The 22,258-nt window shown below is 45.7% G+C and overlaps 1 protein-coding gene across 3 annotated transcripts; it reads left to right on the top strand.

The window, feature by feature from the left end:
• The first annotated feature begins 310 nt into the window (after positions 1 to 310).
• On the top strand, positions 311 to 20,649 carry LPAR5 (lysophosphatidic acid receptor 5). Of its 3 annotated transcripts, none has more exons than XM_035097379.2 (2): positions 311 to 418; positions 15,912 to 20,649. In XM_035097379.2, the coding sequence occupies exon 2, from the start codon at positions 16,145 to 16,147 to the stop codon at positions 17,255 to 17,257; it is 1,113 nt and encodes a 370-aa protein (XP_034953270.1). In that variant the 5' UTR covers positions 311 to 418; positions 15,912 to 16,144; the 3' UTR covers positions 17,258 to 20,649. The 3 variants fall into 3 exon arrangements, with proteins under 3 accessions (XP_034953270.1, XP_034953271.1, XP_034953269.1); XM_035097380.2 differs by lacking the exon at positions 311 to 418 and adding an exon at positions 7,336 to 8,476; XM_035097378.2 differs by lacking the exon at positions 311 to 418 and adding an exon at positions 7,336 to 8,562.
• Positions 20,650 to 22,258: the final 1,609 nt, after the last annotated feature.

The raw sequence follows: 22,258 nt of genomic DNA, 5'->3' as shown, positions 1-22,258 counted from the left end.
TGCAGTCTATGTGTTGTCAGACTCCAGTTCCCATTCCCTCTGACCGTTGACCATGCTGGCCCGGGGCTGATGGGAGCCCAACAAGATCTGGGAAGGGCCACAAGGTTAGCTAGCCCTGCTGCTATTCTCACCAACGAAATGTTGGGAGGCTGTATCTCCCTATGGTTGTTGTAGCAGGTGGTGTTCTTCTTCTTTACCAGGAACATGTTTGGATCTGTAGCCACTCCTGACACACCCCGAAACACGCCCCAGGAGTCTGGTTTTACCTGCTGCCAGCTCATGCAAGGAGATGAAGTAATTTGGGCACTCCTGCTGTTTTCCCTAAGGAGTTCAGATCACAAAATGCATCTCGCCAACACAACATGGGACTCCGCTGGTCAACAACTGCACTGGCTCAGGGGCTGAGAGAACATAGGAGGTAGGTAGATCTGAATTTTTGACTTCACAGGGAAGGAGGCAGAAGTACTCAGAGGGGCCCATAGCAAATATCGCAGCCTTAGCAAAGCTCCCAGACCTTGGCTGGTTCTCGGTTTTGCAGGACTCTGAGGAAGCCTCCCTTATTGTGAAGGGGAGGGGTGTCGCTCCCACTAATTACGGGACATCACAAATTAACTGGCAGCCATGTTTTCATCCCCCAAAGCCAGGTCTTCACTTCTGGCTGACATTACACTCTGTGTGTGGTTTTAGAAACATTTTGTCCTAGAAGACTTGTGGTGAGAGTCCTGCCGCTGTGGTTTCTTCGGCAAGTGCTGCAATGAAGCGGCTGCCTAAGTAGGTCACATCCACAGTGTACGTTAAAAGCTTTAAGAGGCACGGCATTCTCCCAAAGAATCCTGGGAGCTGTAGTTTGTTAAGGGCGCCCTCAAAAACTCTCAGCACCCTTAGCAAACTACAGCTCCCAGAAATCTCGTGAGGGATGTACTATTACGTTGCCGTTTTTATGAGGATATACGTTTGACTTTTATTACACCTGTTTTGCAAAAGTCCACGAAAGAATCCGAACACCATAGTTTAAAACTACTGGTAGAGGACAAGAATCCCAAGACTACATTAAATGTAGCCAAATTTTGTGTGACTGCAATCAATCGCAGGAAGCAAGTGGTATCCAATAATGATCAAACCCCTAAATGTTAACTACAGGGGGTACGCTAATAATTAATTTTAATTTTAATATTTAAATCCTTGTTATATTCACACTGTCCTTTGTATTTTTGATATGTTTTATGATCTGTGATATTGTGCGTGTTGATGCTGGTCTGCGACCGTATTAATAAATTCATTCATTCATTCAATCAATCAATCCCATGGCTCTTAAAGAGATGTAACGGGACACCATAAGTACAAAACTTGCCTCAGCAATGAATCCACAAAGTGGCCTAAGAGAACCCACTATTCTCTAGCATTTCTTCTCTAACATCTCTTCTCTGACAAATAGTTGTAAAGGGGACAGTAAAGAGTTTTTAAAATCATGAAGGATGTGGAGATATTCCCCCCCCCCCCCGGTAATACTAGAATGGTGTAAAATGTGTTGGCACAGGCCAGAGAAAAAAAGAATTTCTTCACATGGTTCACAGTTTTATTATTAGCTTATTGAATTCACTGCCACAAGATGTGATGCTAGCTGCTAGCCAGATTTCCACTCTCAACGCCGCTTTCCCCCCAGGGAAACCCAATCTTTAGCGCTTAATCGGAGCAAATGTCCCTCACGTTTCCTCTGGGTTGATGTTTGCCCCTATTTAAAGCTAAAGAGTGGTTTTCCCTAGGAAAGGAGTGGAGAAAATCGCTCAGATCCATTCTTTCTAGGCACGGGACACACAGAAGTGTGGGTACACCCTTAAGTCGCTGCTTTCTTCCAGTGTTTTCAAACTTGGGTCTCCAGCTGTTGTTGGGCTACGTCCCTAGCTAGCAGGACCAGGCATGATGGGAGTCGTAGTCCAACAACATGTGGGGACCCAAGTTTGAGAAACACAGCTTGAGAAATCATGCCACATATTAATGCAGAGCAGGTCTGACAAGGACCAGTAGAAACGATAACTAAGTGGAAATGCTGGGATCAGAAGTAGTGTCCCTCCAAACACCAGGAGATGGGGACAAAAAGCGGAGAACATGTATGAACTTAATTCCCTGCTCTTGGGCTTCCCAGAGACATCTGAATGAAGCCACTAATGAAAGGCATAATACATACCCCCCCAACATATCTCTGATGAAAATAGGGACATCCTATTCCAAAACAATAATAATTTTTATTTATACCCTGCCCATCTGACTGGGTTGCCCCAACTACTCTGGGCAGCTTCTAGCATATATAAAAACATAATAAAACATTAAAAAAAAACTTCCCTGTACAAGGCTGCTTCAGATGTCTTCTAAAGGTTGTGTAGTTGCTTATCTCCTTGGCTTGGGGGTCATATAACTCCATACCCGCCAACATTTCTAAGATGAAGATAGGGACACCCAGGGCTCTTTTTTTAGCCAGAACCAGTGCTTTTTTCTTTTAAAAATGTTTAGATGGTGTACTCTCATTTTGACTCAAGAAAATCACCATTTTATAGTTCGAATCGGAAAAGGTAAATACAGTAAATGGACAAAAGTTCAAAGATTCACAAAATGTTTAGGGGTGTGTGTACCCCTGCGTCCCTCCAGAAAAAAGCACTGGCCAGAACTCATCGGAACTCAGTTCTGGCACCTCTCAGGTGGGTGCCATTGCCATGATAAGGGAACAAGGAGGGTGTTCATGGTGAGCTCTGGCACCTCTTTTTCTAGGAAAATAGTACTGGGACGTCCTAAGTAAAAGTGGGACATTCTGGGATCAAATCAGAAATCAGGACGGCTTCTGTAAATCTGGGACTGACCCTGGTAAATAGGGATACTCGGAGGGTATGGAATATAATGCATGACCATAAGACACCTTGGTCTGATTCAACAGGGACATTCCTAAGGGTTCAGAACACTTGAAATATGGAATTATTATTACTGTTCCTACTACTAAAATTGCTACGCCCTCCTTATATCGCCTGTGCCGCCAACACCCCTGTGTCTGACTGTTCCTGCTTCCTTGTGAGCTTCCATGGCAGCTTTTCTGGCTGTTTGTAGCCGTGTACCTGCCAGCTTCTCCCGTTCCACACTTCTTGAAAAGGGCCTGAAATTTGGAAGGACAAAGACCCCAGCAACAAGGGATGGGGAGAAAAGGGGGTTGGCTCTGAAAGCAAAGGCACTAAAACGAAATTGGATGAGATCACTGGCTGGGAGGCCTTTGTTATCCCCTCGGGATTTATGGGTGGCAGGGACACATATATATCCCCTGGGGTGTCACCCTCTGAATGAGGAGCCAGTGCCAGCAGAAAAAGAAACATACAGAGACTGAGAAAGACAAACAAGGGCAGAGAAGGAAGGTCCTACAGGCCGAGGCTCCGGAGAGGAAGACAAAAGGGAATGAGGAGCTCCCAGCCCATGCCCAATAAATCTTGGTTATGGGAAGTCCTAACTGTGACCCCCCCCCCCCTCAGGGTAGCTTTCCCTGCTGTGAAGACTCTGCACAACGGTTCAATTAAGCAGTTGTAGACCCTGGATGTACACATGTCCTTATGGAGAGCTCCTCTTTAAGCAGCCATTGCATGTTGCTCTGGTTGGGAAGTAAATAATAATAATAATAATAGTAAAAATTTATTATTTATACCCCGCCCATCTGGCTAGGTTTCCCCAGCCACTTTGGGCAGCTCCCAACAGAATATTAAAAACACGATAAAACATTAAACATTAAAAACTTCCCTAAACAGGGCTGCCTTCAGATGTCTTCTAAAAGTCAAGTAGTTGTTTACTTCCTTGACATCTGAAGGGAGGGCGTTCCACAGGGCGGGTGCCACTACTGAGAAGGCCCTCTGCCTGGTTCCCTGTAACCTCACTTCTCGCAGTGAGGGAATCGCCAGAAGGCCCTCAGAGCTGAACTTCAACGGACATTTCTCTTCTCTCTCGCCGCCACCCCATGTTAGAGGCACAAAGACACAAATTGCCAGCCCTGATTTTTAAAATAATAATAACAGATTGCTTATACTACACTGGAACAATAAGGTACAAGAAGAAATCATAGGATCGTAGAGTCGGAAGGAATCACGGGGGTCACCAATCCGTTGCAATGCAGGAATCCTGCGCACAGCCAACCCTAGGTGGAATCTTCTGGGTTAACAGCTGGATGCACTAGCCCATTTCGCCACAGGAGACAATTTCTGTTAGAAGACATATAGAAATGATGGAAATCTTTGTACTCTTTAATTACAGGCTAAGCCCTTTATTGTGTCATTTAAAATAAGATAGAAATGTTTGTATTTATATACAGTACATTGCAGGTGATATTTAACCAACTTTTACTCAGAGCAGAAAAACTGAAGTTAATGACCTGTTGGTTGATTTCAGTGGGTCTTCCCAGAGCAAAGCTTAGTTGACTGCCACCCTATGGATGGGCTTTAACTAATGTCCTTGAAGTCTTTGCAAGGACTTCTGCTAGTGTAATAAACTCGTGGAGCATTGCAGGCTGGGCCAACGAATTCGGGGATGAGTCTTTCTGCAAGTACAGTATATAAAGGGTTATGATGTGATAATGCTGCAAGGAACTTGGCTAACTGACAGCATCTCCCTTGATGACTATCATGTGTTTGAAACCTAGGCCTCTAAACTGACACGGAAGGGGCGACCAGGAAGGGGCCTTGCTACAATGGTCTCTTCATCCCTCTCTTCCCAGATCACAGTCTTCGAGGGGCCTGAGCATCTAAGCTTTGGGAAGCATTTTGAATTTTGGGACTAAATCTATTATTTTTGTCTCTGTTTATATTCCACCCTATAAAGTTAAAGCACAGATTGAGAGCTCCTGGCACAGATTACAAAGCTGCCCATCCTCTCCATTAATCAAATGCCCTACTGCTCCTGTGTATAAAGGTAAAGGGACCCCTGACCGTTAGGTCCAGTCGCGGACGACTCTGGCGTTGCAGCACTCATCTCGCTTTACTGGAAGAGGGAGCCGGCATACAGCTTCCGGGTCATGTGGCCAGCATAACTAAGCTGCTTCTGGTGAAACCAGAGCAGCGCACGGAAAACGCCGTTTACCTTCCCGCCAGAGCGGTACCTACTTATCTACTTGCACTTTGATGTGCTTTCGAACTGCTAGGTGGGCAGGAGCTGGGACCGAACAATGGGAGCTCACTCCGTCGCGGGGATTCGAACCGCCGACCTTCTGATCAGCAAGCCCTAGGCTCTGTGGTTTAGACCACAGTGCTTTAAAAAAATGTTTAGGGGCACTCTCATTTTTACTCATGAAAATCACCATTTTATAGTTCAAGTCGGGGGAAACAAATACAGTAAATGGACAAAATTATAAAGATTCACAAAATGTTTGGGGGTATGCGTGCCCCTGCGTACCCCCAGGAAAAAGCACTGATTCTATACATCAATTGTCTATATAATATTGCCTTACTATTATTCTCTACTATTACCTCCCTTGAAAACTTAATGATGGTGATAATAACAATCATGCATGCACACAACACTCAGAGCATGTGCAGTTTCTCACTTTAAAGGCACTTAAATCTTCGCGCCATCTAACCTACAGAAATGAAATGGGGTTTGCTTCGGCCGCCCCAATGCTTAGCACATTTACTTGGGAATGCAAGCACCAATTTTGTTGCAGAAATGGATAACATATATTTAAAGCAAAAAGTAATGAAGTAAGCATCTGTCATCACAGACGGGCCCAGGCGGCAACCCCGTGATGATAAAATCATTTTAAAAATGAGAAGGAAGGAAGGATGTTGTGGCAGTCACGCACCAGAATTTTGTTTCATTCTAATCTGATACAATTATATAACTTGAAATCTACTCTGCTACTTTTGTTTGGGTACGGATTGTTCCTCATTAATTCTGCCCCCTCTCCAGTGCACTGTCCCTCTGCAAAATGTCTGCCCACAGGGCAGCGTGAAAAGCATCTCTCCACGTGTCCTTGCTGTTTGAACTTGGTGCATGGATTGTATGGCCAATAAGGCAATCTTGGCAAGGCCAGACCATCAGTTGAGAGGTAGAGGTGACTTGCTTCTTCAGTTTACTGTATTTATATCCCCTCTTCCAAACAGCGCAAGGTAGCATACATGGTCACATACACACTGTTTTATCCTCACAACAGCCCAGGGGAAGTTAGCCTCAGAGACGGTAGCCAGCCCAAGGTCACCCAGTAATCTGGGGTGTGAAACCAGAAGCCTCTTCAGCCCTGTTCATTTGCCATGCTGGCTGCAGAGTCCAACAGAATCCGAAGGGCCACAAGTTCCCCACCCCTGCTGTTACTTTTGTTGGTGGTTGTGAAGTTTATAGAGGTATTATCATAGAACTGGAAGCAACCACAAGGGTCATCTAGTCCAACCCCCTTTTTTGCTCAATGTGGGTCTCGAACCCACAACCTTAAGATTCATAGCTGCCCAATCTCCCGCTGAAAAATGCGGGATCAGCAGCAGTGCGGCACCGGAAGTCGCTTCTACGCATGTCTGGACATGCGTAGAAGCAATTTCCGGTGCCCAGACATGTGTAGCGCGGCACCGGAAGTCGCTTCTACGCATGTCCGGACATGCGTAGAAGCAACTTCCGGTGCCACTGTGCCCGATTTTCAGTGCCCAGGCATGGGCGGAGTGGCACTGGAAGTCGCTTCTACACATGTCCGGACATGCATATAAGCGACTTCCGGTGCCGCGCTACACATGTCTGGGCACCGGAAATCGGGTGGCGCCAGGACCCAAAATGGAGCCTCCCTGGCTGGTAGGAAATCCAGGGGATTTACAGGATTTTTTCCAATCCGGGCTGCCAGCGGGAAACGTTTTAAAATACGGGGGATTCCCGCAAAAAATGGGAGACTTGGCAACTATAATAAGATTAAGTGTCTTGTGCTTTATGGAATGCTCTAAGCTTAAGCACTGCACCATTTGGGGCCTCTATCATTCTCGAGAGGCAATGGAAAGTGCCTTCGGGGGTGAAGTCAAACTCAGGGCTGTCTTAAGCGTATCTGGCGCCCTGGTGCCGTGGTGCGCTGATCCCTCCGGCGCCCCCCTGCCCCCTTTCGCAGCGCAGCTGTCTGGTGGGCACCGCGCACAGTGCGGCACTCCCTGGCAGCCCAGCACCCTGGCGCATTGCGCCACCCAGCCTTGCCTTAGAGTAAGCATCTGTCATCATAGACGAGCCCAGGCGGCAACCCCGTGATGATAAAATCATTTTAAAAATGAGAAGGAAGGAAGGATGTTGTGGCAGTCAGGCACCAGAATTTTGTTTCATTCTAATCTGATGCAATTATATAACTTCAAATCTACTCTGCTACTTTTGTTTGGGTACGGATCATTCCTCATTAATTCTGCCCTCTCTCCGGTGCACTGTCCCTCTGCAAAATGTCTGCCCACAGGGCAGCGTGAAAAACTGGTCAAACTGCTGTGTTAGCAGCACTGAAGTGACCTCCCCAGCGGGCAAACCTGGAGAGTGTGCATGGAGGTCCTGGGGTGCCCAGACATCAAGACCCCTCTCTTGGCCTCGCTGATGGGGTCCAAAGGAAAGCAGAGAAATGCTTTTGACACCAGCTTGGCTGCAGGAGTTGGTGGAAGGAGGTATGGAAGGCGCCATCCAACCACCTGAGGAGCTCCACTCTGGATTTCTTCTCCCAAAACCTTCCACAAGTTTTAGGATCAGAGTTTTCCTTCTTCTAGATGGGCTACCTTCCCAGGTTGACGAGGCCCATCTGCCCCTATCACTGTACCACACTTTTTCTGCCTCAGGTGTCAAAATGTCTTGGGATTCTCTGGCTCTCACTACGAAGGAGAGAATGCAATCTCTGAGTGTTTTAGACCCAGGACAACCGTGATTTTAACACGAAAACCAGCACCTTTTCAAGCCGGAAAAGGCAATTCAAATGCTGGAGGATTGGTGTGATGTGCTCTGCGTGACACACCCATCCAACAGACGCTCAACTTCCTTTCAGCTCTGCAAGCCTGAACTACGATGTGATAGCTACTGGCTAATTATTAATTTCCTTGCCTTGCTCTGCGCTTTCCGCACAGGGGTAGGGTAGACGCCTGAGGAAGTGCAAGAGAAGAGAAGTAAAAAGCTAGCAAAAGTACCACTAGCCCACTTCCTGGTTTGTCACGTTCCTCTCACCACAAAACTCCGGCAGTGGGCAGAGCATGGTATGTTTTCTTCATGCTTGCTCTTTCTTGTCTGAGGAGCCTGTCATGGCTTATCAGCTGTTGAAACCAAAGTTCATATGTTGTTATCGATGGCAAGCTGTGTCACAGACACATGATGGCCGGGAAATGGGATTCAAGCACGAACAAGAGCAATTTCCGTAAAAGAAGGAATGGAAGCGGCCAGGTGTGGTGAGAGAGAGTCCGGACAGTGAAGTCCATGAAGCTAGATTTCCTACCTACGGTAACCTGAGGTCCTCGCTCGCTTCTAAGTTCTGCTGGTGAGCTAAAATACCTTCAGTTGCTGTGGACATTCAGCCGAGGATGTCAGAAACCTCAAGACTGTAATTCCTCCAGATACAGAGAGGTAAAAAGACTCCAAGAGAGTGGAGAAGGGAGATGAGGTTAAGGGCTGGTGACTGTGATAGATAATTTATTACAGTCGGAGACCAGTTTAAGCTGTTGATTGTGATGGTAGCCATAAAACTGTTTTGTTATCTGTCGGTTAGCCGGCTGACTGGAAAACCTCCTCAGCCTGGCCTGCTTTATTTTTTCTGTAGGGTTGCCAAACTCTATTGAGGACAGGACTTCTGTGCCTTTAATTGCCCTGCTCTCTCTTGAGTCTGGAAACCTTAAAGAGAAACCAGCAGACCCTTTGCTTGGAAATTAATCAAAGGGTCTGCTGGTTTCTCTTTAAGGTTTCCAGACTCAAAAGAGGGCAGGGCAATTAAAGGCATAGAAGTCCTGTCCTCTATTGAGTCTGGCAACCCTATTTTTCTGCTCAGAAAAAAATACAAGGTGGCTCATAGGAATAGGCTGATGTTAGCCCTATGGCAAAGTTCAATGCCACGATCTGAAAATCTCCCCCTGCTAATTTCTGCACATCAAGCATTTGTTGAAGGCCAGGTTTGGGGCATGAGCTATGCTTACTCAGTGGTGGGGAAAGCATACTCTGAACATGCTCAGAAGCATTGAAAAGAGATTAAAGTGAGATGTGGTTATGACGGCCTGAAATTGTGTCCTCAGATAGTGTCCCTACGTTTACTTTTGGCAGGTCTTCTTCTGTGCTCCTAAAAGAAGAGCGATAAGCAGAAATTCAGCAGGTACAGCTTCTTCATCACTGCATTTCCATTCTAGGAAACTCGCATCTGCTGAATTTCTGCCTGTCGTGCAACTATTAAAGGCACAAGAAATCAGACAGAACAAAATATAGCAATGCTTCCCTATTCCTTCCTTGGCAATTTAGACAGTCAGATTTTTTTCTTTTACTTATTTGCGGAGTTATTTTTATTCTGCTTTTAAAAGCAAACCCCTTGCAAGACAGCTACAAGATAAGAGTTAGGATTAAGAACATCACAACAAAGTAAATACAATTAAGAATCCACAAAACAGCATCACGTTAAAGCAGAGAGAACCAGTGCCAGCATTTTTTTAAATGGCAGAATAAAAGGTTTTAGACTTTGTATTTATTTATTAAGACTACTTTATTAGAGAAAGAACTTTTGCAGAATGGGACTTAGTTGTGAGTAAGCATTGCTGAAGGATCTTGGCCATGTGAATAATAATGCTATAATAATTTATAATACTATATCAAATTCCACTTGTATATAAATGAGCTGGATGGTATATAAATGAAGAAAAACTTGCTAAGGAGAGGTGTGTTGCCATGATGCATTGGAAAAGCCATTGGAGGGGGTGGTATGTGTGACTTTCATTTCCTGGTCTAAATGGAATTTTACCAATTTTACCCAAAACTGGAAATGAAAGTGGTCAGGTTGTTTTCGGCTTCAGTTCGGTACCCTATCTAGCAAAGTGTCTGGGCACCTTCTGTAGAAACACAAGGTAAAACTGAAAAGGGTCCCTTCAGAATTTGCTGTGACACTTTGGGCAGATCTACCTGCAGGATAATCTCAGAATGGTTTCAAAGCCCGTGTTCCTCCGCTGAAATTGGCTGCCTCCTGTAGCTGCTTTTCATTTTTGAAAAAATGTTGGGAGACTGTTCACATGTCCCAAATATAGCATCTGATTTTGCCCTAAGAAAAAGGCTAAGAACAGGGATGGGATCTCCAGATTGCGATGGACTCCAGTTCTCATCCAGTCTGGTCATTGCTGACCCCTGCCATAGAGCATGTCCTTGGGGATCCTGCCATCTTGCATTCTGTGGACATGACCTTGACTTGAACAGATCGTATTCTCTAGGAAGGCCTAACAGACAGGAAATTTATAGAGCCATTCCACACTCCACAGTAGTCAGTTAACATTTGCACAGAACCTTTTATGCAGCACAATCCTATACATATCTACTCAGAGAAATTGGTTTCACTGAGTTCAATGCGGCTTGCTCCTAGGGCATAGGATTGCAATCTGCCCTCTCCATCACCTGTGCATTTTCTCAGATAATCAGAAAAGACTCTCCACTCTTCCACAAACATTTACTAGTCTTTTTGGTCTCCTATTTTAAAACTATTGGACTATATGGAGGTGGTGAAATTGACGGCAAAAAATAATAACTTTAAGCATATTGGATTACCTGCATTTAGGTTTTGGCTGTTCTTTATTGCTTCATCCTCTGCCACCCTGCACACTCTTTGCATTTCTCAAAAATGTTGGTTACACGCCTAGAATGTAGTTCGTTACAGTGACAAGCAGTGGAGGAAATGAGGTGACTCCTGTTCCATTAATAGTTGCAAGTAAGAGGGGATTCCTTCAGCTGCAGTTTGTCAGGGCAGATGAACTGATAAAAACCTGTGCCTTCCCAAATTCTGTGTTACGATTAAAAGTACAGTAGCCCTGGCCACTCTTCCACCTGACCAGCCTAGAACAGGGGCATGAAAACGGGCCCACAGAGCGGTGAGATCACACCAAGGGACTTCTTTTCCCCATGACCGTCAGCAAAAATAAAGGATGCATAGGCGTTCGCTGACAAAAGTTGGTTCAGAAGTTCAGCCATGTAGAGGCTTGCTGGGATGCTGGACCTCTGCAGGAGTTGGGGTACCAATTGAAATAGGCTAAAGGATCCTGATGGTTTCTGGATGACTCCTGGGAATTTTCGTCTCACCTGGGATACTGTCAAAGCCATGGTGGACTTCTGGAATGGGGAAATGACTCAGGTTCACCGAATGGGTGTGCTTGTTTCATCAGTTTCATCGGTAGCCAGGAGCGCTTTTGCACAGCTGCACTCCTTCCAGAAAGTGACACATGCTTTAGTTACATCTTATTTGTAATATGGAGAGACTCTCTGGGAGTTAAACCCTGAGGAAATATCAGTACATGCTGCCTTGCAGGACATCTTCTGGAGAAGAGAAGGCTAAGCGTAAAGCCTTCGCAAATCTGGAGTCCCTAAGGCGGTTGGGTGGTACCTTGCATGCCTCCCTTCCGGCAACTCCTGCAGCCAAGCTGGTGCCAAAAGTATTGCTCTGCTTTCCTTTGGACACCATCAGCTGAGAAGAGGGTCTTGTTGTCTGGGCAGCCCAGGACTTCGAGACACACTGCCCAGGCTTGCACCCAGGGAGGTCACTAAGCTGTTTAGCTTCACCCCTGGAGGTGCACTCCATTGTCTCTTGAGATAGATGGATGTCAAGTCCAGGGCTGGATTTAGGTTTGATGAGGCCCTAAGCTACTGAAGGTATATGTCCAGCTGTCCTTTGTCAACAACAAATTGTCGCTGTTTTTTGTGTTGAATATATGCTATATGGCAATTTATGGACCTAATAGGTCCATAAGGGACACAGGTGGCGCTGGGGGTTAAACCACAGAGCCTAGGGCTTGCTGATCAGAAGGTCGACGGTTCGAATTCCTGCAACGGGGTGAGCTCCCGTTCCTCGGTCCCAGCTCCTGCCAACCTAGCAGTTCAAAAGCACGTCAAAGCGCAAGTAGATAAACAGGTACCGCTACGGTGGGAAGGTAAATGGCGTTTCCATGTGCTGCTCTGGTTCGCCAGAAGCGGCTTTGCCATGCTGGCCACTTGACCTAGAAGCTGTACGCCGGCTCCCTTGGGCAATAACGCGAGATGAGCGCCGCAACCCCAGAGTTGGTCACAACTGGACCTAATGGTCAGGGGTCCCTTTACCTTTTTTAATAGGTCCATACACAACACAACACAAAACAAAACAAAACACTGTTGCTGTATGTAGGTTTTATTTTATTTGTTTTTTATCTTATATTTTGGAAATGTACATCTAGGTTTTTTCCTTTAATTTTTTGGGGAGTCCCCAAGAGAGTGGGGCCCTAAGCTATGGCTTGTTTAGCTTATACATAAATCCGGCACTGATGCCAACAACAATAGCAGCAGCAACTCCACAGGCCTGGCTTTGAATAGTGCTTGGAAACTTCAGCTAGCAGCCAAACTATTGACCACCAGGGCTGATTCTAAGGGGCATGTGACTCCCTTGTTACCTCTTTGTTACCACAGCTTCACTGGCTACCAGTCTGTTACTGGACACAAGTCAGAGTTCTGGTTCTGACCTGCAAAGCCTTACACAGCTTGGAAGCAAGTGATCAGACGGACCGCATTCTCCCATATGAGCCAACCTAGGGTTGTTGTTTTTAAAATATTTTATTGATTTCTGTATGTAACAGAACAAAACAAATACAAGAAAGAAATCGTAGCCCTCAACCCCAGCCAAGGCAAAGTCTGTTTTTCAACCGTCCATGTTTTCCATATCCGTTCTGGAAAATATCTGAAGAAATGTGCATGCACACGAAAGCTCATACCTATGACAAACTTGGTTGGTCTCTAAGGTGCTACTGGAAGGATTTTTTATTTTTATTTTGACTGCATCAGACCAACACGGCTACCTACCTATAACTGGAAAATATCTGTTATCTCAAGGTGTCTCTCCATTGGCATTCATGTGTGGAGTGTGTTTGGTCGTTGTGTTCTTTTGTGGTTGCATATGTAATAAAACTGTTGAAACCACATCTGAGTGGGCAGTCTAAGTGTTTATATGAGCACTCAATTGTTCCATGAATGCTAAATTGGGTCCTCCCTAACAAGAGGGCACGGGTTGCGGTATGACCTGGCAACCAGACCCTGTGTTGTGGGTGGGAACGTTTGGATGGCCACAACACCCTATTGGAGGTCCCTCGATGCTGAGTGCAATTAGACCAATGGGATGCCAGCAAAATTGTATCGAGGGCCCTCTATATAAACCCATGAATGTGTCCCTGAGCTTACTCTTTTGGGCCAGCGCATCGGAACACCCACCCACCTCTCCCTATATTTAGGGCTTGCATACATGACTTTGCTGTGCCATTGTGTGTCGTCTGTCATTGAGACAGGGGCACGGCAGGAATTTTCCCCACTTGGCTGATTGGCTGGTGCCATTTCGGGTTTGCCTGCTGCATAGCAAATCGTCACAACTTGTAAGGTTGCGGACAGGCTCTGGTTCAGGTGATAGGGGTGGCAGAGTGGTCTGGCCATCCCTATGTGATGGGTATTCGGTTAAAGGAATCCTGGAACTCTTGGTTGATCAACCCTAAGGAGGGGTTTTGCCCAGAGCCAGAGTCCAGGGGGGGCATCTGGCTGGTGGACTGGCTTGACCCCGCCTTCCACTATGCCGGGTGTTCACCCAAGGCTGACCTATGGTGTGCCCAGAGTCAGGGCTGCCTGCAGGGCTGCAGGGAGCTAGTCGAACCAGATCCTATGCAACCACTGACTTGATTGTAATCAAGAAAGTTGTGGCCTAAATTCTGCCAAAAACCAAACCAAAATTTGAGTCTTGTCTGAATTTATTTGGGGATGGTTAAAAGGTCTACACATGCAAAAGCTAAAGCTGTTGGTACTGCATCTGGTTTCTAATTTCCTGGAGGCAGGGGCTTTCCAGAACTTTGCAGTTGTCAATCCTGCAGCAGTAACGGGGACCCAGGTGGCACTGTGGGTTAAACCACAGAACCTAGGGCTTGCTGATCAGAAGGTCGGCGGTTAGAATCCCCACGACGGGGTGAGCTCCCGTTGCTCGGTCCCAGCTCCTGCCCACCTAGCAGTTCGAAAGCACATCAAAGTGCAAGTGGATACCGCTCCAAGCGGGAAGGTAAACGGCGTTTCCGTGTGCAAAATAAAGAATATAAGAAAGGGAAAAAACAAAATCCTGCAGCAGTAACTATGAATAAGAGCAATTTCCTATGAAGTAATCCAAGTTCTTCTCTACTATATAGGGGGGAAAGAGCCATTCGAAGTTTCATAGGAATTTGTTGGGTTGTCATCATGCTAGCTAGCTAGCTAGCTCTTCAAAGACTTCCTTCCAGAATGATCGGAAGAATTGAGGAGCTCGATTCCACATGTGGACATACTTTCCTGTCTCGCAGACATCAGTTTGAATGTTGTTGGGTTGTGGGGGGCGGGGTTTGCACCAAATTGTAACCCATTAAGCAGTATTGCTTTTTCGCATAGATCTTTTCCCCATAATTGGTTTAGGGTATGGCACAGATTCCCATGTTTCTAGTTTTTAATTAATGTTTTGTGATTAACAGAGATTTGTTTGAACACAACATGCAAGGAGTGTTTGAAAGGGCTCCTGTGTTTTGGAGACAATGTATTTGTACCCTGTGATTGTAGCTTCCTCACTGCCTCAAGGAAGGGCCTGCCAAATCAACACCTAGTGGAGAATAATGATAAAAAGGAAAAGGAAATCTACTAATCTAAGTGCACGGTCAAGTTGGGGAAGTCTATCCAGTAGGATAAGAGGTCAAAAACCATAATAATGCTCGATATCTGGCTAGGGCAGCTTCCCCAAGCTTGGATTTCCATAATGAAGTGTGCCATTTCTTTCATTTTTTTAAAGTCTAGTATAATAATTGTTATGTATTCAATGGTCTGTGTTTGCCTGAGCTTGAGTCTGGACTAAGGATTCTGACCTCCTGTGTTCTGATTAGGTACATGATGTCCAATCACAGAACGTTTTAGGATTTGGGCCTCTGCCATTGGCCCTTGAACTCTTGAGTTGTGATGTTAGGCAGCCAATCACGGTGGGAGTGGGAGTGGCTCAGGCTTTCAGGAATGTATATAAGCAGTTGCTTTGCCTGTTTCCCAGTTATGTAGTTCAGTAAAGGGTCTTGCCGTTATCGCTGTGTCTTGCCTTGTGGGAACTCACCCAACACTTCATTAATGGTTTTACTTGCTGTTTTCTCCCACTTCAACGAAAGCTTAATTCAGACACCCAGACACAGCAAATGAATCTTACCTCTTCCTGTCAAGAGATAGCAGAATCGGAAGTCATAGTTTGAAGTGAAACTGCCAGCTGTGGTTTGTGCATGCAGTGTTGACATGCTCTCTGAATTGAGCCAAGATTTATGGCGGGGGGGGGGGGGAGTCAAAGGAATTCATTATCTGATAGTTCAACCCCACCCAAAAATTCTTGAGGATGTTATGGGTATTCTCAGTGATGGCACCACCCTATTATCAGAACCTGGAGAAGCAAAAAGAGGACCTACCCCAGGCATGAATTTTTTCTGCTGCATAAAGAGGGGTAGGGACAGGGTTAAGCTCCCCCTCCTCTGTGTAGCTAGCTACCAAATTAGCTGATCAATAGCAGAGAGGAAAATCTGGATGAACCTTGTGCACTTTCTGAATATTTTAATAACAACATGCTGTATCTATCTACCTGTTGCCTTTTCCTTCCTCCTTATGTGCATTTCCCCACTCCTGTGACTGAATTCCTCACTTTTCTTGATGTGAGTATGCTACAGTTAAAAGCTATATTTTTCGTACTCTTCCAGACTCATCATTCTGTATGATCATGAATGGAGCCCACCTTCCCGTCTCTGACAGTTCCTGGGGCCTGGAGGCTCAGGTAGGAATGCTGGGAAGAGAACCATCTAGCAGCAGCAACTGCTAGAAATGAAATGAAGAAAGGATCGCCAGCTTGAGAATTGCGCGCCCTTTCCTTTGAAGGAGATTGTCTCCAAGCACCCTGAACAGCAGGACTGAGGCCCTCAGATGCTTCACAGGCATGTCATTGGCCAACGTCACACAGAGCGTGATTTGCAAGGACCACAGTGCCAACCACCGGCTGCACCTGATCGGCTACAGCCTGATCTTCACCGCAGGTTTGCTGCTCAATGTGGCCGCTATCTGGATCTTCTTGAACTACCTGAAACTCAAGTCGGTGGTGAGCATCTACATGCTTAACTTGGCCGCAAGCGACCTCCTGTTCACCATTTCTTTGCCCTTCCGTATTTACTACTATTCCACGGAGCAGTGGCCCTTTAGAGAATTCCTCTGCCAGGTCTCTGGCTCTGTCTTCCAAATCAACATGTATGGTAGCTGCCTCTTCCTGATGTGCATCAACTTGGACCGCTATGTGGCGATTGTCCACCCGCTTCGCTGGCGCCACCTCCGGCGCCCCAGGCTAGCTCGGATTGTCTGCCTTGTGGTCTGGGTGCTTATCCTGGTGGGCTCTATTCCCGTGGCTTATGTCCACAAATCCACTTCCTGTGTCAAAGACAGGACGACCATCACTCTTTGCTTCGAGAACTTCAGTGAGGGCCTGTGGCAGAAAGAGCTCCTCCCCTTGATCATCCTCGCGGAGATCCTTGGCTTTCTTCTGCCCCTGACCTCCGTTTCCTACTGCTCAGTCCGAATCTTCCAGAAACTGTGCCAGGCTGGTGGGATGCAGAGCCTGCGCCAACGGAAGACGCTTCGCATGCTAGTGGTCAACCTGGTCATCTTCATTATCTGCTTTGTGCCCTACAACGTTGTTCTGGCAGCGTATGGGCTGATAAAAGCCCAGCTGATCAAGACTGACGTGCAAATGAAGGATTCGGTACGGCAGGCCCTGGTCATCACTGTGATATTGGCCAGTATGAACTGCACTCTGGACCCCCTGATCTATTACTTCAACACAGAGGGCTTCCGAAACACTTTTAATAAACTGAGGAGGGCGCAAGCTTGGGACTCTGAAATGGGAACACTTCAGAATCGGGTAACTGAAAGTAAGTCCTACCAGGCAACAAGTGCCAAGCGAGGATTCCCGGTCCAAACCTTAATCCTCCCCTACGAGGGCTTGCCATTTGTTCCCCCTAAGATATTTTTGAACAGCCCCATTGAAGATTCGGAAATATAAGCACGGGTGGGCTCTCCGACTGGTGACTACTGCAAAAAGTGCTTGCTAGGAATTTCTGAATGATAAACAAAGGGGCGCGGGATGTGATGAAACAAAACTGTAAAGGGGGTAAAGCCTCTTAGAACATGGATGTATGGAGGCAGTTTCAGACCTGTAGGGAGTATGTTTACATGACTACTGTAATCTGTTTCAACACCCTTGGCATTGTCTTCTTCTTTAGCGATCACTCGTAGCCAAGTAAGATTGTCTTCCATAAACACCGTTTTAACCGTGGGTCCGTAGCTGACTGTGGAGGCCAATTCTGGATGCACACGTCCTTGCACAGTGGGGACTTAGGTTTCCGGGCAGGAGTTGATCATTGTGCCTTCCTCTTAGCATGTTTCTCCCTTTCATCCTGAGTTTGAGCATCTTCAAAGCCCATGACACCTTTGGGTAAAGGCTGTTCTCCAATTGGAATGCTCTCAGGCCAGTGTTTCCCAGTTGTCGTTGTTTATACAACTTTTTTTAAGATTTGCCTTGGGAGAGTCTTTAAACCTCTTTTGTTGACCACCAGCATTACGCTTACCATTTTTAAGTTCAGAATAGAGTAGTTGCTTTGGAAGACGATAATCAGGTATCCATACAACACGACCAGTCCAAAGAAGTTGATGTTGAAGAATCATTGCTTCAACACTGGTGATCTTTGCTTCTTCCAGTACACTGGCATTAGTTCTCTTGTCTTCCCAAGTGATGTGTAAAAAATTTCGGAGACACTGTTGCTGGAATATTTCGAGGAGTTGGAGATGGTGTTTATAAGTGGTCCACAGGCATACAGTAAGGTTGATAGTACAATAGCTTTGTTAAAAAGCATTTTGGTTTCCCTGCGAAAGTCCTAGTGCTCAAACACTCTGCACTTCAACTGCAACTTAAAGTGGATTGGATGCCTCTCACATGTAACTTGTGTTCTTCTCAGCCACATGGCATCCCACACTATCCCCCATTTTCACTTGGATTTTCCCAATCCATAATACGGTAAGGAAATAAAATCGCATGTTACCCAGCTGCCAACTACTGAAACGCATTGTGTGGGTGGAGTTTCATTTCATTTTTACTTGTGTGGTGAGATATGTGCATATATTTGCAATGCAGGCTTCTGGCGATGGTGGCAATGGTGACTAGGGTGGTACTTTTATTGCACCACTGTACATGCTGAGCAAAAAGGAAAGGGAAGAAATGCAGGTCCCTGCTTTGAGGACTGTACAAGTCGAATTTCAGCAATTGCAGGGACAACAAACAGGAAAGCCTGTGTCACAAGGGATCGATGTGATTAAAAGCATTTGTGATTCCTTTGGCTTAATTTTAATTGAAGGATAAAAGACGAACGGCTTAAGCCAGACTCCATGGGGGGGGGGGAAGGGGGCTTGAAGTGGGGGTTGATGGGAGACTAAAGGTGCTCTCAGACAGAGTTTAGTATTGCAAGCAGGTCATTCGGGTTTTGCAAATGGATTGTTACCAGCAGGTTCCCCACCACCAATGTATTGGTAGAAGAAGTGGAGCAGAGGGGCACGGCGACTGGCATTTTGAAAATGCTGACATCATATATAGACACTACATTTGGTGCACCGATCCCACAACGAAGTGCAGTATACAGTACATACACATCTTGGATAACATTGTGTGAACATGGATTAAAAACTCAGGATTTGAAATGCATTGGGTGCATGTTCAGTATTTACTGAGCATTCATCTGTTTGCAGGGAGGTTATACAACCTTCTTGTAGAATATTGCAGAGTTGGACAGGGCCACAAGGGCCATCTAGTCCAACCTGCTGCAATGCAGGAATCTTATGCCCAAATGGGGCTCAAACTCAAGACCCTGTGGATTATATGGAACTTGCTGATCTGACTGGAAGACTACGCGAGCAGGGAGAGGAGAAGGTGGAAGAGGAATGAAAGAAATTTAGAATTTCTTATAAAAAATATTGCAGAATTGATGTATGATGAGAATTATAAGCCATTGTGAAGTTGCAGGTTAAGAAATTAAGTGAGATATAATTGAAAATAGGTTAGAATATTATAGTGAGTTGTAAAATTGAGAAAAGGATGTAATTAGGTTTGGAAAATAAGATATAGAATTTGTCAAGAATGATATGCAATGAACTGTTAGAAGGGGGACTCGGGGAAGTCCCTTACTAAAATGAGAAAAAATGGAATGTATATGTTGTTTTTTTCTTTTAACTCTTCTTCTTTTATTTCTGAATTTTTGAATATTGATGTTATAATAATGTATGGAAGTTATTCTTTTCTTTTTATAAAACTTAATAAAAACTATTTAAAAACAACAACAAACAAACAAACTCAAGACCCTGAGGTTAAGAGTCTCATGCTATCCTCTGAGCTATCCCACGTCCTTCCCATGTACCAAGCAAGCATTATCCCACATTTCCCGGTGCATTTTCCTGTCACTTTCCCTATTGGAAAAATTCCTTGGCGGGCAGAGAGCAGAAGTGTTACGCCAGAGCTCCAAATCAACTTATGGTAAATTGCACAACCTGAACTTGCTGGTAGGTGAATGAATCCCATCTGAAAACACAAGGCAGAAGTGCATGTTCTTCATTCCAATTTGCAATCCTCCAATTGATTGTGATAAAATGAACAATGATGTAGCCACCAACAGACTACTGTGTGTGGTCCCAAGGAATTGTCTACTAAGGAAACATTGCTCGTTGCAATTTTTGGAGAGGGGAGCGGGGAGCTCCCCAGTCCATTTTCCTCACAAAGATTGCTTTGTTTTCCCCCTGCTTCTGCAACCATCACCTGCCCCTTACCAACCAATTCCAGACTGTATCAAAGGGTCAAAGTGGATGAGGACCGAATAGAAGCCCATGGAAGAGTCCAGTAGTTTCCAGAGGGCCGTTTCAGTTGAGTGCAGGGAACAAAAGCCATTTCGAGGAGATCAAAAGCAGAGTTGGAAGAGAGACAGCAGGAATAAGCTGTACCCTCCAGGTCCAGGAGGTTACAGGGGAAGGGTGTAACAAAAGGGGAAGGCTATAGGATGCCTGCTTGTGCCTTTCCTTGCACAGCTGCCTTGCAAAGTTAGTCAGTTGCAGTTCAAATTATCCATTACTGCTGCCGCCACCCTACCCTCTGAGTACCTACACTCAGAAAGACAAAAGGCAAGAGTTGAGAGGTGACTGATGTGAGCTAGAAGCTGGAGGCAAAAGTAGCAGGCTGGAGAGGCAGAGAGAGAAAGCTGGGCCTGATTTCTCTTGGAACCCAAGGCAGTGACTATGGGAGAAAACAAGACTTTTTGAGGTCTGAACATAGCTGCCAAGTACCCCGTTTTCCCCGGGAAACCCCCGTTTTTACTTACCTTTTCCCGATGGTCCCCTGTATCACTTTGTCTCCCATTTTTCTCCGTTATTTTCTCCTGCCGGCGGCCATTTTTTCTTTCCGATTTGCCCTTCTATGGGCACCAAAAATGGTCGCCGCCGGCTTCAAAAGTCGCATCTACGCATGTCCGGAAGTGCATAGACGCAACTTCCGGTGTCGACGGCAGCCATTTTTGGTGCCCATAGATGGGCGGAGCGACACCGGAAGTTGCGTCGACACACTTCCTGACATGCGTACAAGCGACTTTCGAAGCCGCCAGCGGCCATTTTGGGTGCCCATAGAAGGGCAAAGCGACACCGGAAGTTACGGCGACGCAACTTCCGGTGTCACATGGCTGCCGGTCCCGGATTCTGCAGTCTGGGACTTGGAAGGTAAGGGTCTGAATGCTGTGAGTCTCTCCATCATAGGCTCAGGTTGTATATATAGAAGAGAAGAAGAGTTTGGATTTGATATCCCACTTTATCACTACCTGAAGGAGTCTCAAAGCGGCTAACAATCTCCTTTCCCCTCCTCCCCCACAACAAACACTCTGTGAGGTGGGTGGGGCTGAGAGACTGCAAAGAAGTGTGACTAGCCCAAGGTCACCCAGCAGCTGCATGTGGAGGAGCGGACGTGAACCCAGTTCCCCAGATTATGAGTCTACCGCTCTTAACCACTACACCACGCTGGCTCTCTGATATATGTGTGAATAACCCTTATATCCTAAAGACACCACATTCTCCCCTGTGCCGCATTTTGAAAAGGAAACACAAACCCTTCACTGGGAGATTGGGGTGGTGTGCAACAATTCAACAAGCAAAAGTTGTGAGTTAAGAGGGGGAACAATGTGGTAATTTGATTTATACCTTTCTGTTCAGTTATTCCAGGAACTAAATAGGTTATTTTATATAAAAAGGCAGTATTAAACTGAACTGTAGCTAGGATTTTACTTGTAATAAAATGAATGCATCATATATTTAAATTGTGCCAATAATAACAATAACAATTTATTATTTATATGCCACCCATCTGATTTGGTTACCCCACCCACTCTGGGTGGCTTCAAATAACACATCAGTTGTTCCACTGCCGTTGATAGATGTTCAAAAAGACAAAGGCAAAAGGGGTAGGAGGAGCTCAGGCCCAATAAAATCTGCATGTTTACATTTTCAAAGCACCCTGTTAATCCGTGAGCTGAAATTGCCATAGGATCCTCCTATTTCCACTACAAAACCAAATTTCCTCATAAATGCACCATGGTTCCTGCAAACAATATTGCTATCTCTAGTCCAGCCCAAATAGTAGTCCTGGCCTGTTCCTCTGCTGCCACCTGGTGTCTTAGATATCTGCTGAAAATAGCAATGTTGACAGCTCAGTTACTCTAAAAATAGGGAGGTGTTTCTCCATTTCTCTCTGGTATTGCCCATATAGCTCTATAAAAGTGTTGTTGTTGTTTTGTATGCTTTTTTTAAAAAAATGCCACCACTCTATTTTTGCCATGGTTTGCTTCTGTCTTTTTGACCTGAGTTATTGAGGAACAGCGGCAAGATGGAGGAGAGTTTGCTAGCACAGAAAACGTGACTAGTCGAGATGAGCTGCCTCAAGCAAGTTTCAGAAAATGTCCTCTTTTTCTTGCCTTCCCTGTCTGAA

This window comes from Zootoca vivipara, chromosome 16 (genome assembly GCF_963506605.1).
Source record: "Zootoca vivipara chromosome 16, rZooViv1.1, whole genome shotgun sequence".
NCBI lineage: Eukaryota > Metazoa > Chordata > Lepidosauria > Squamata > Lacertidae > Zootoca > Zootoca vivipara.
The sequence above is the reverse complement of the archived record's forward strand: the minus strand, read 5'-3'. Positions and strand labels throughout refer to the sequence as shown.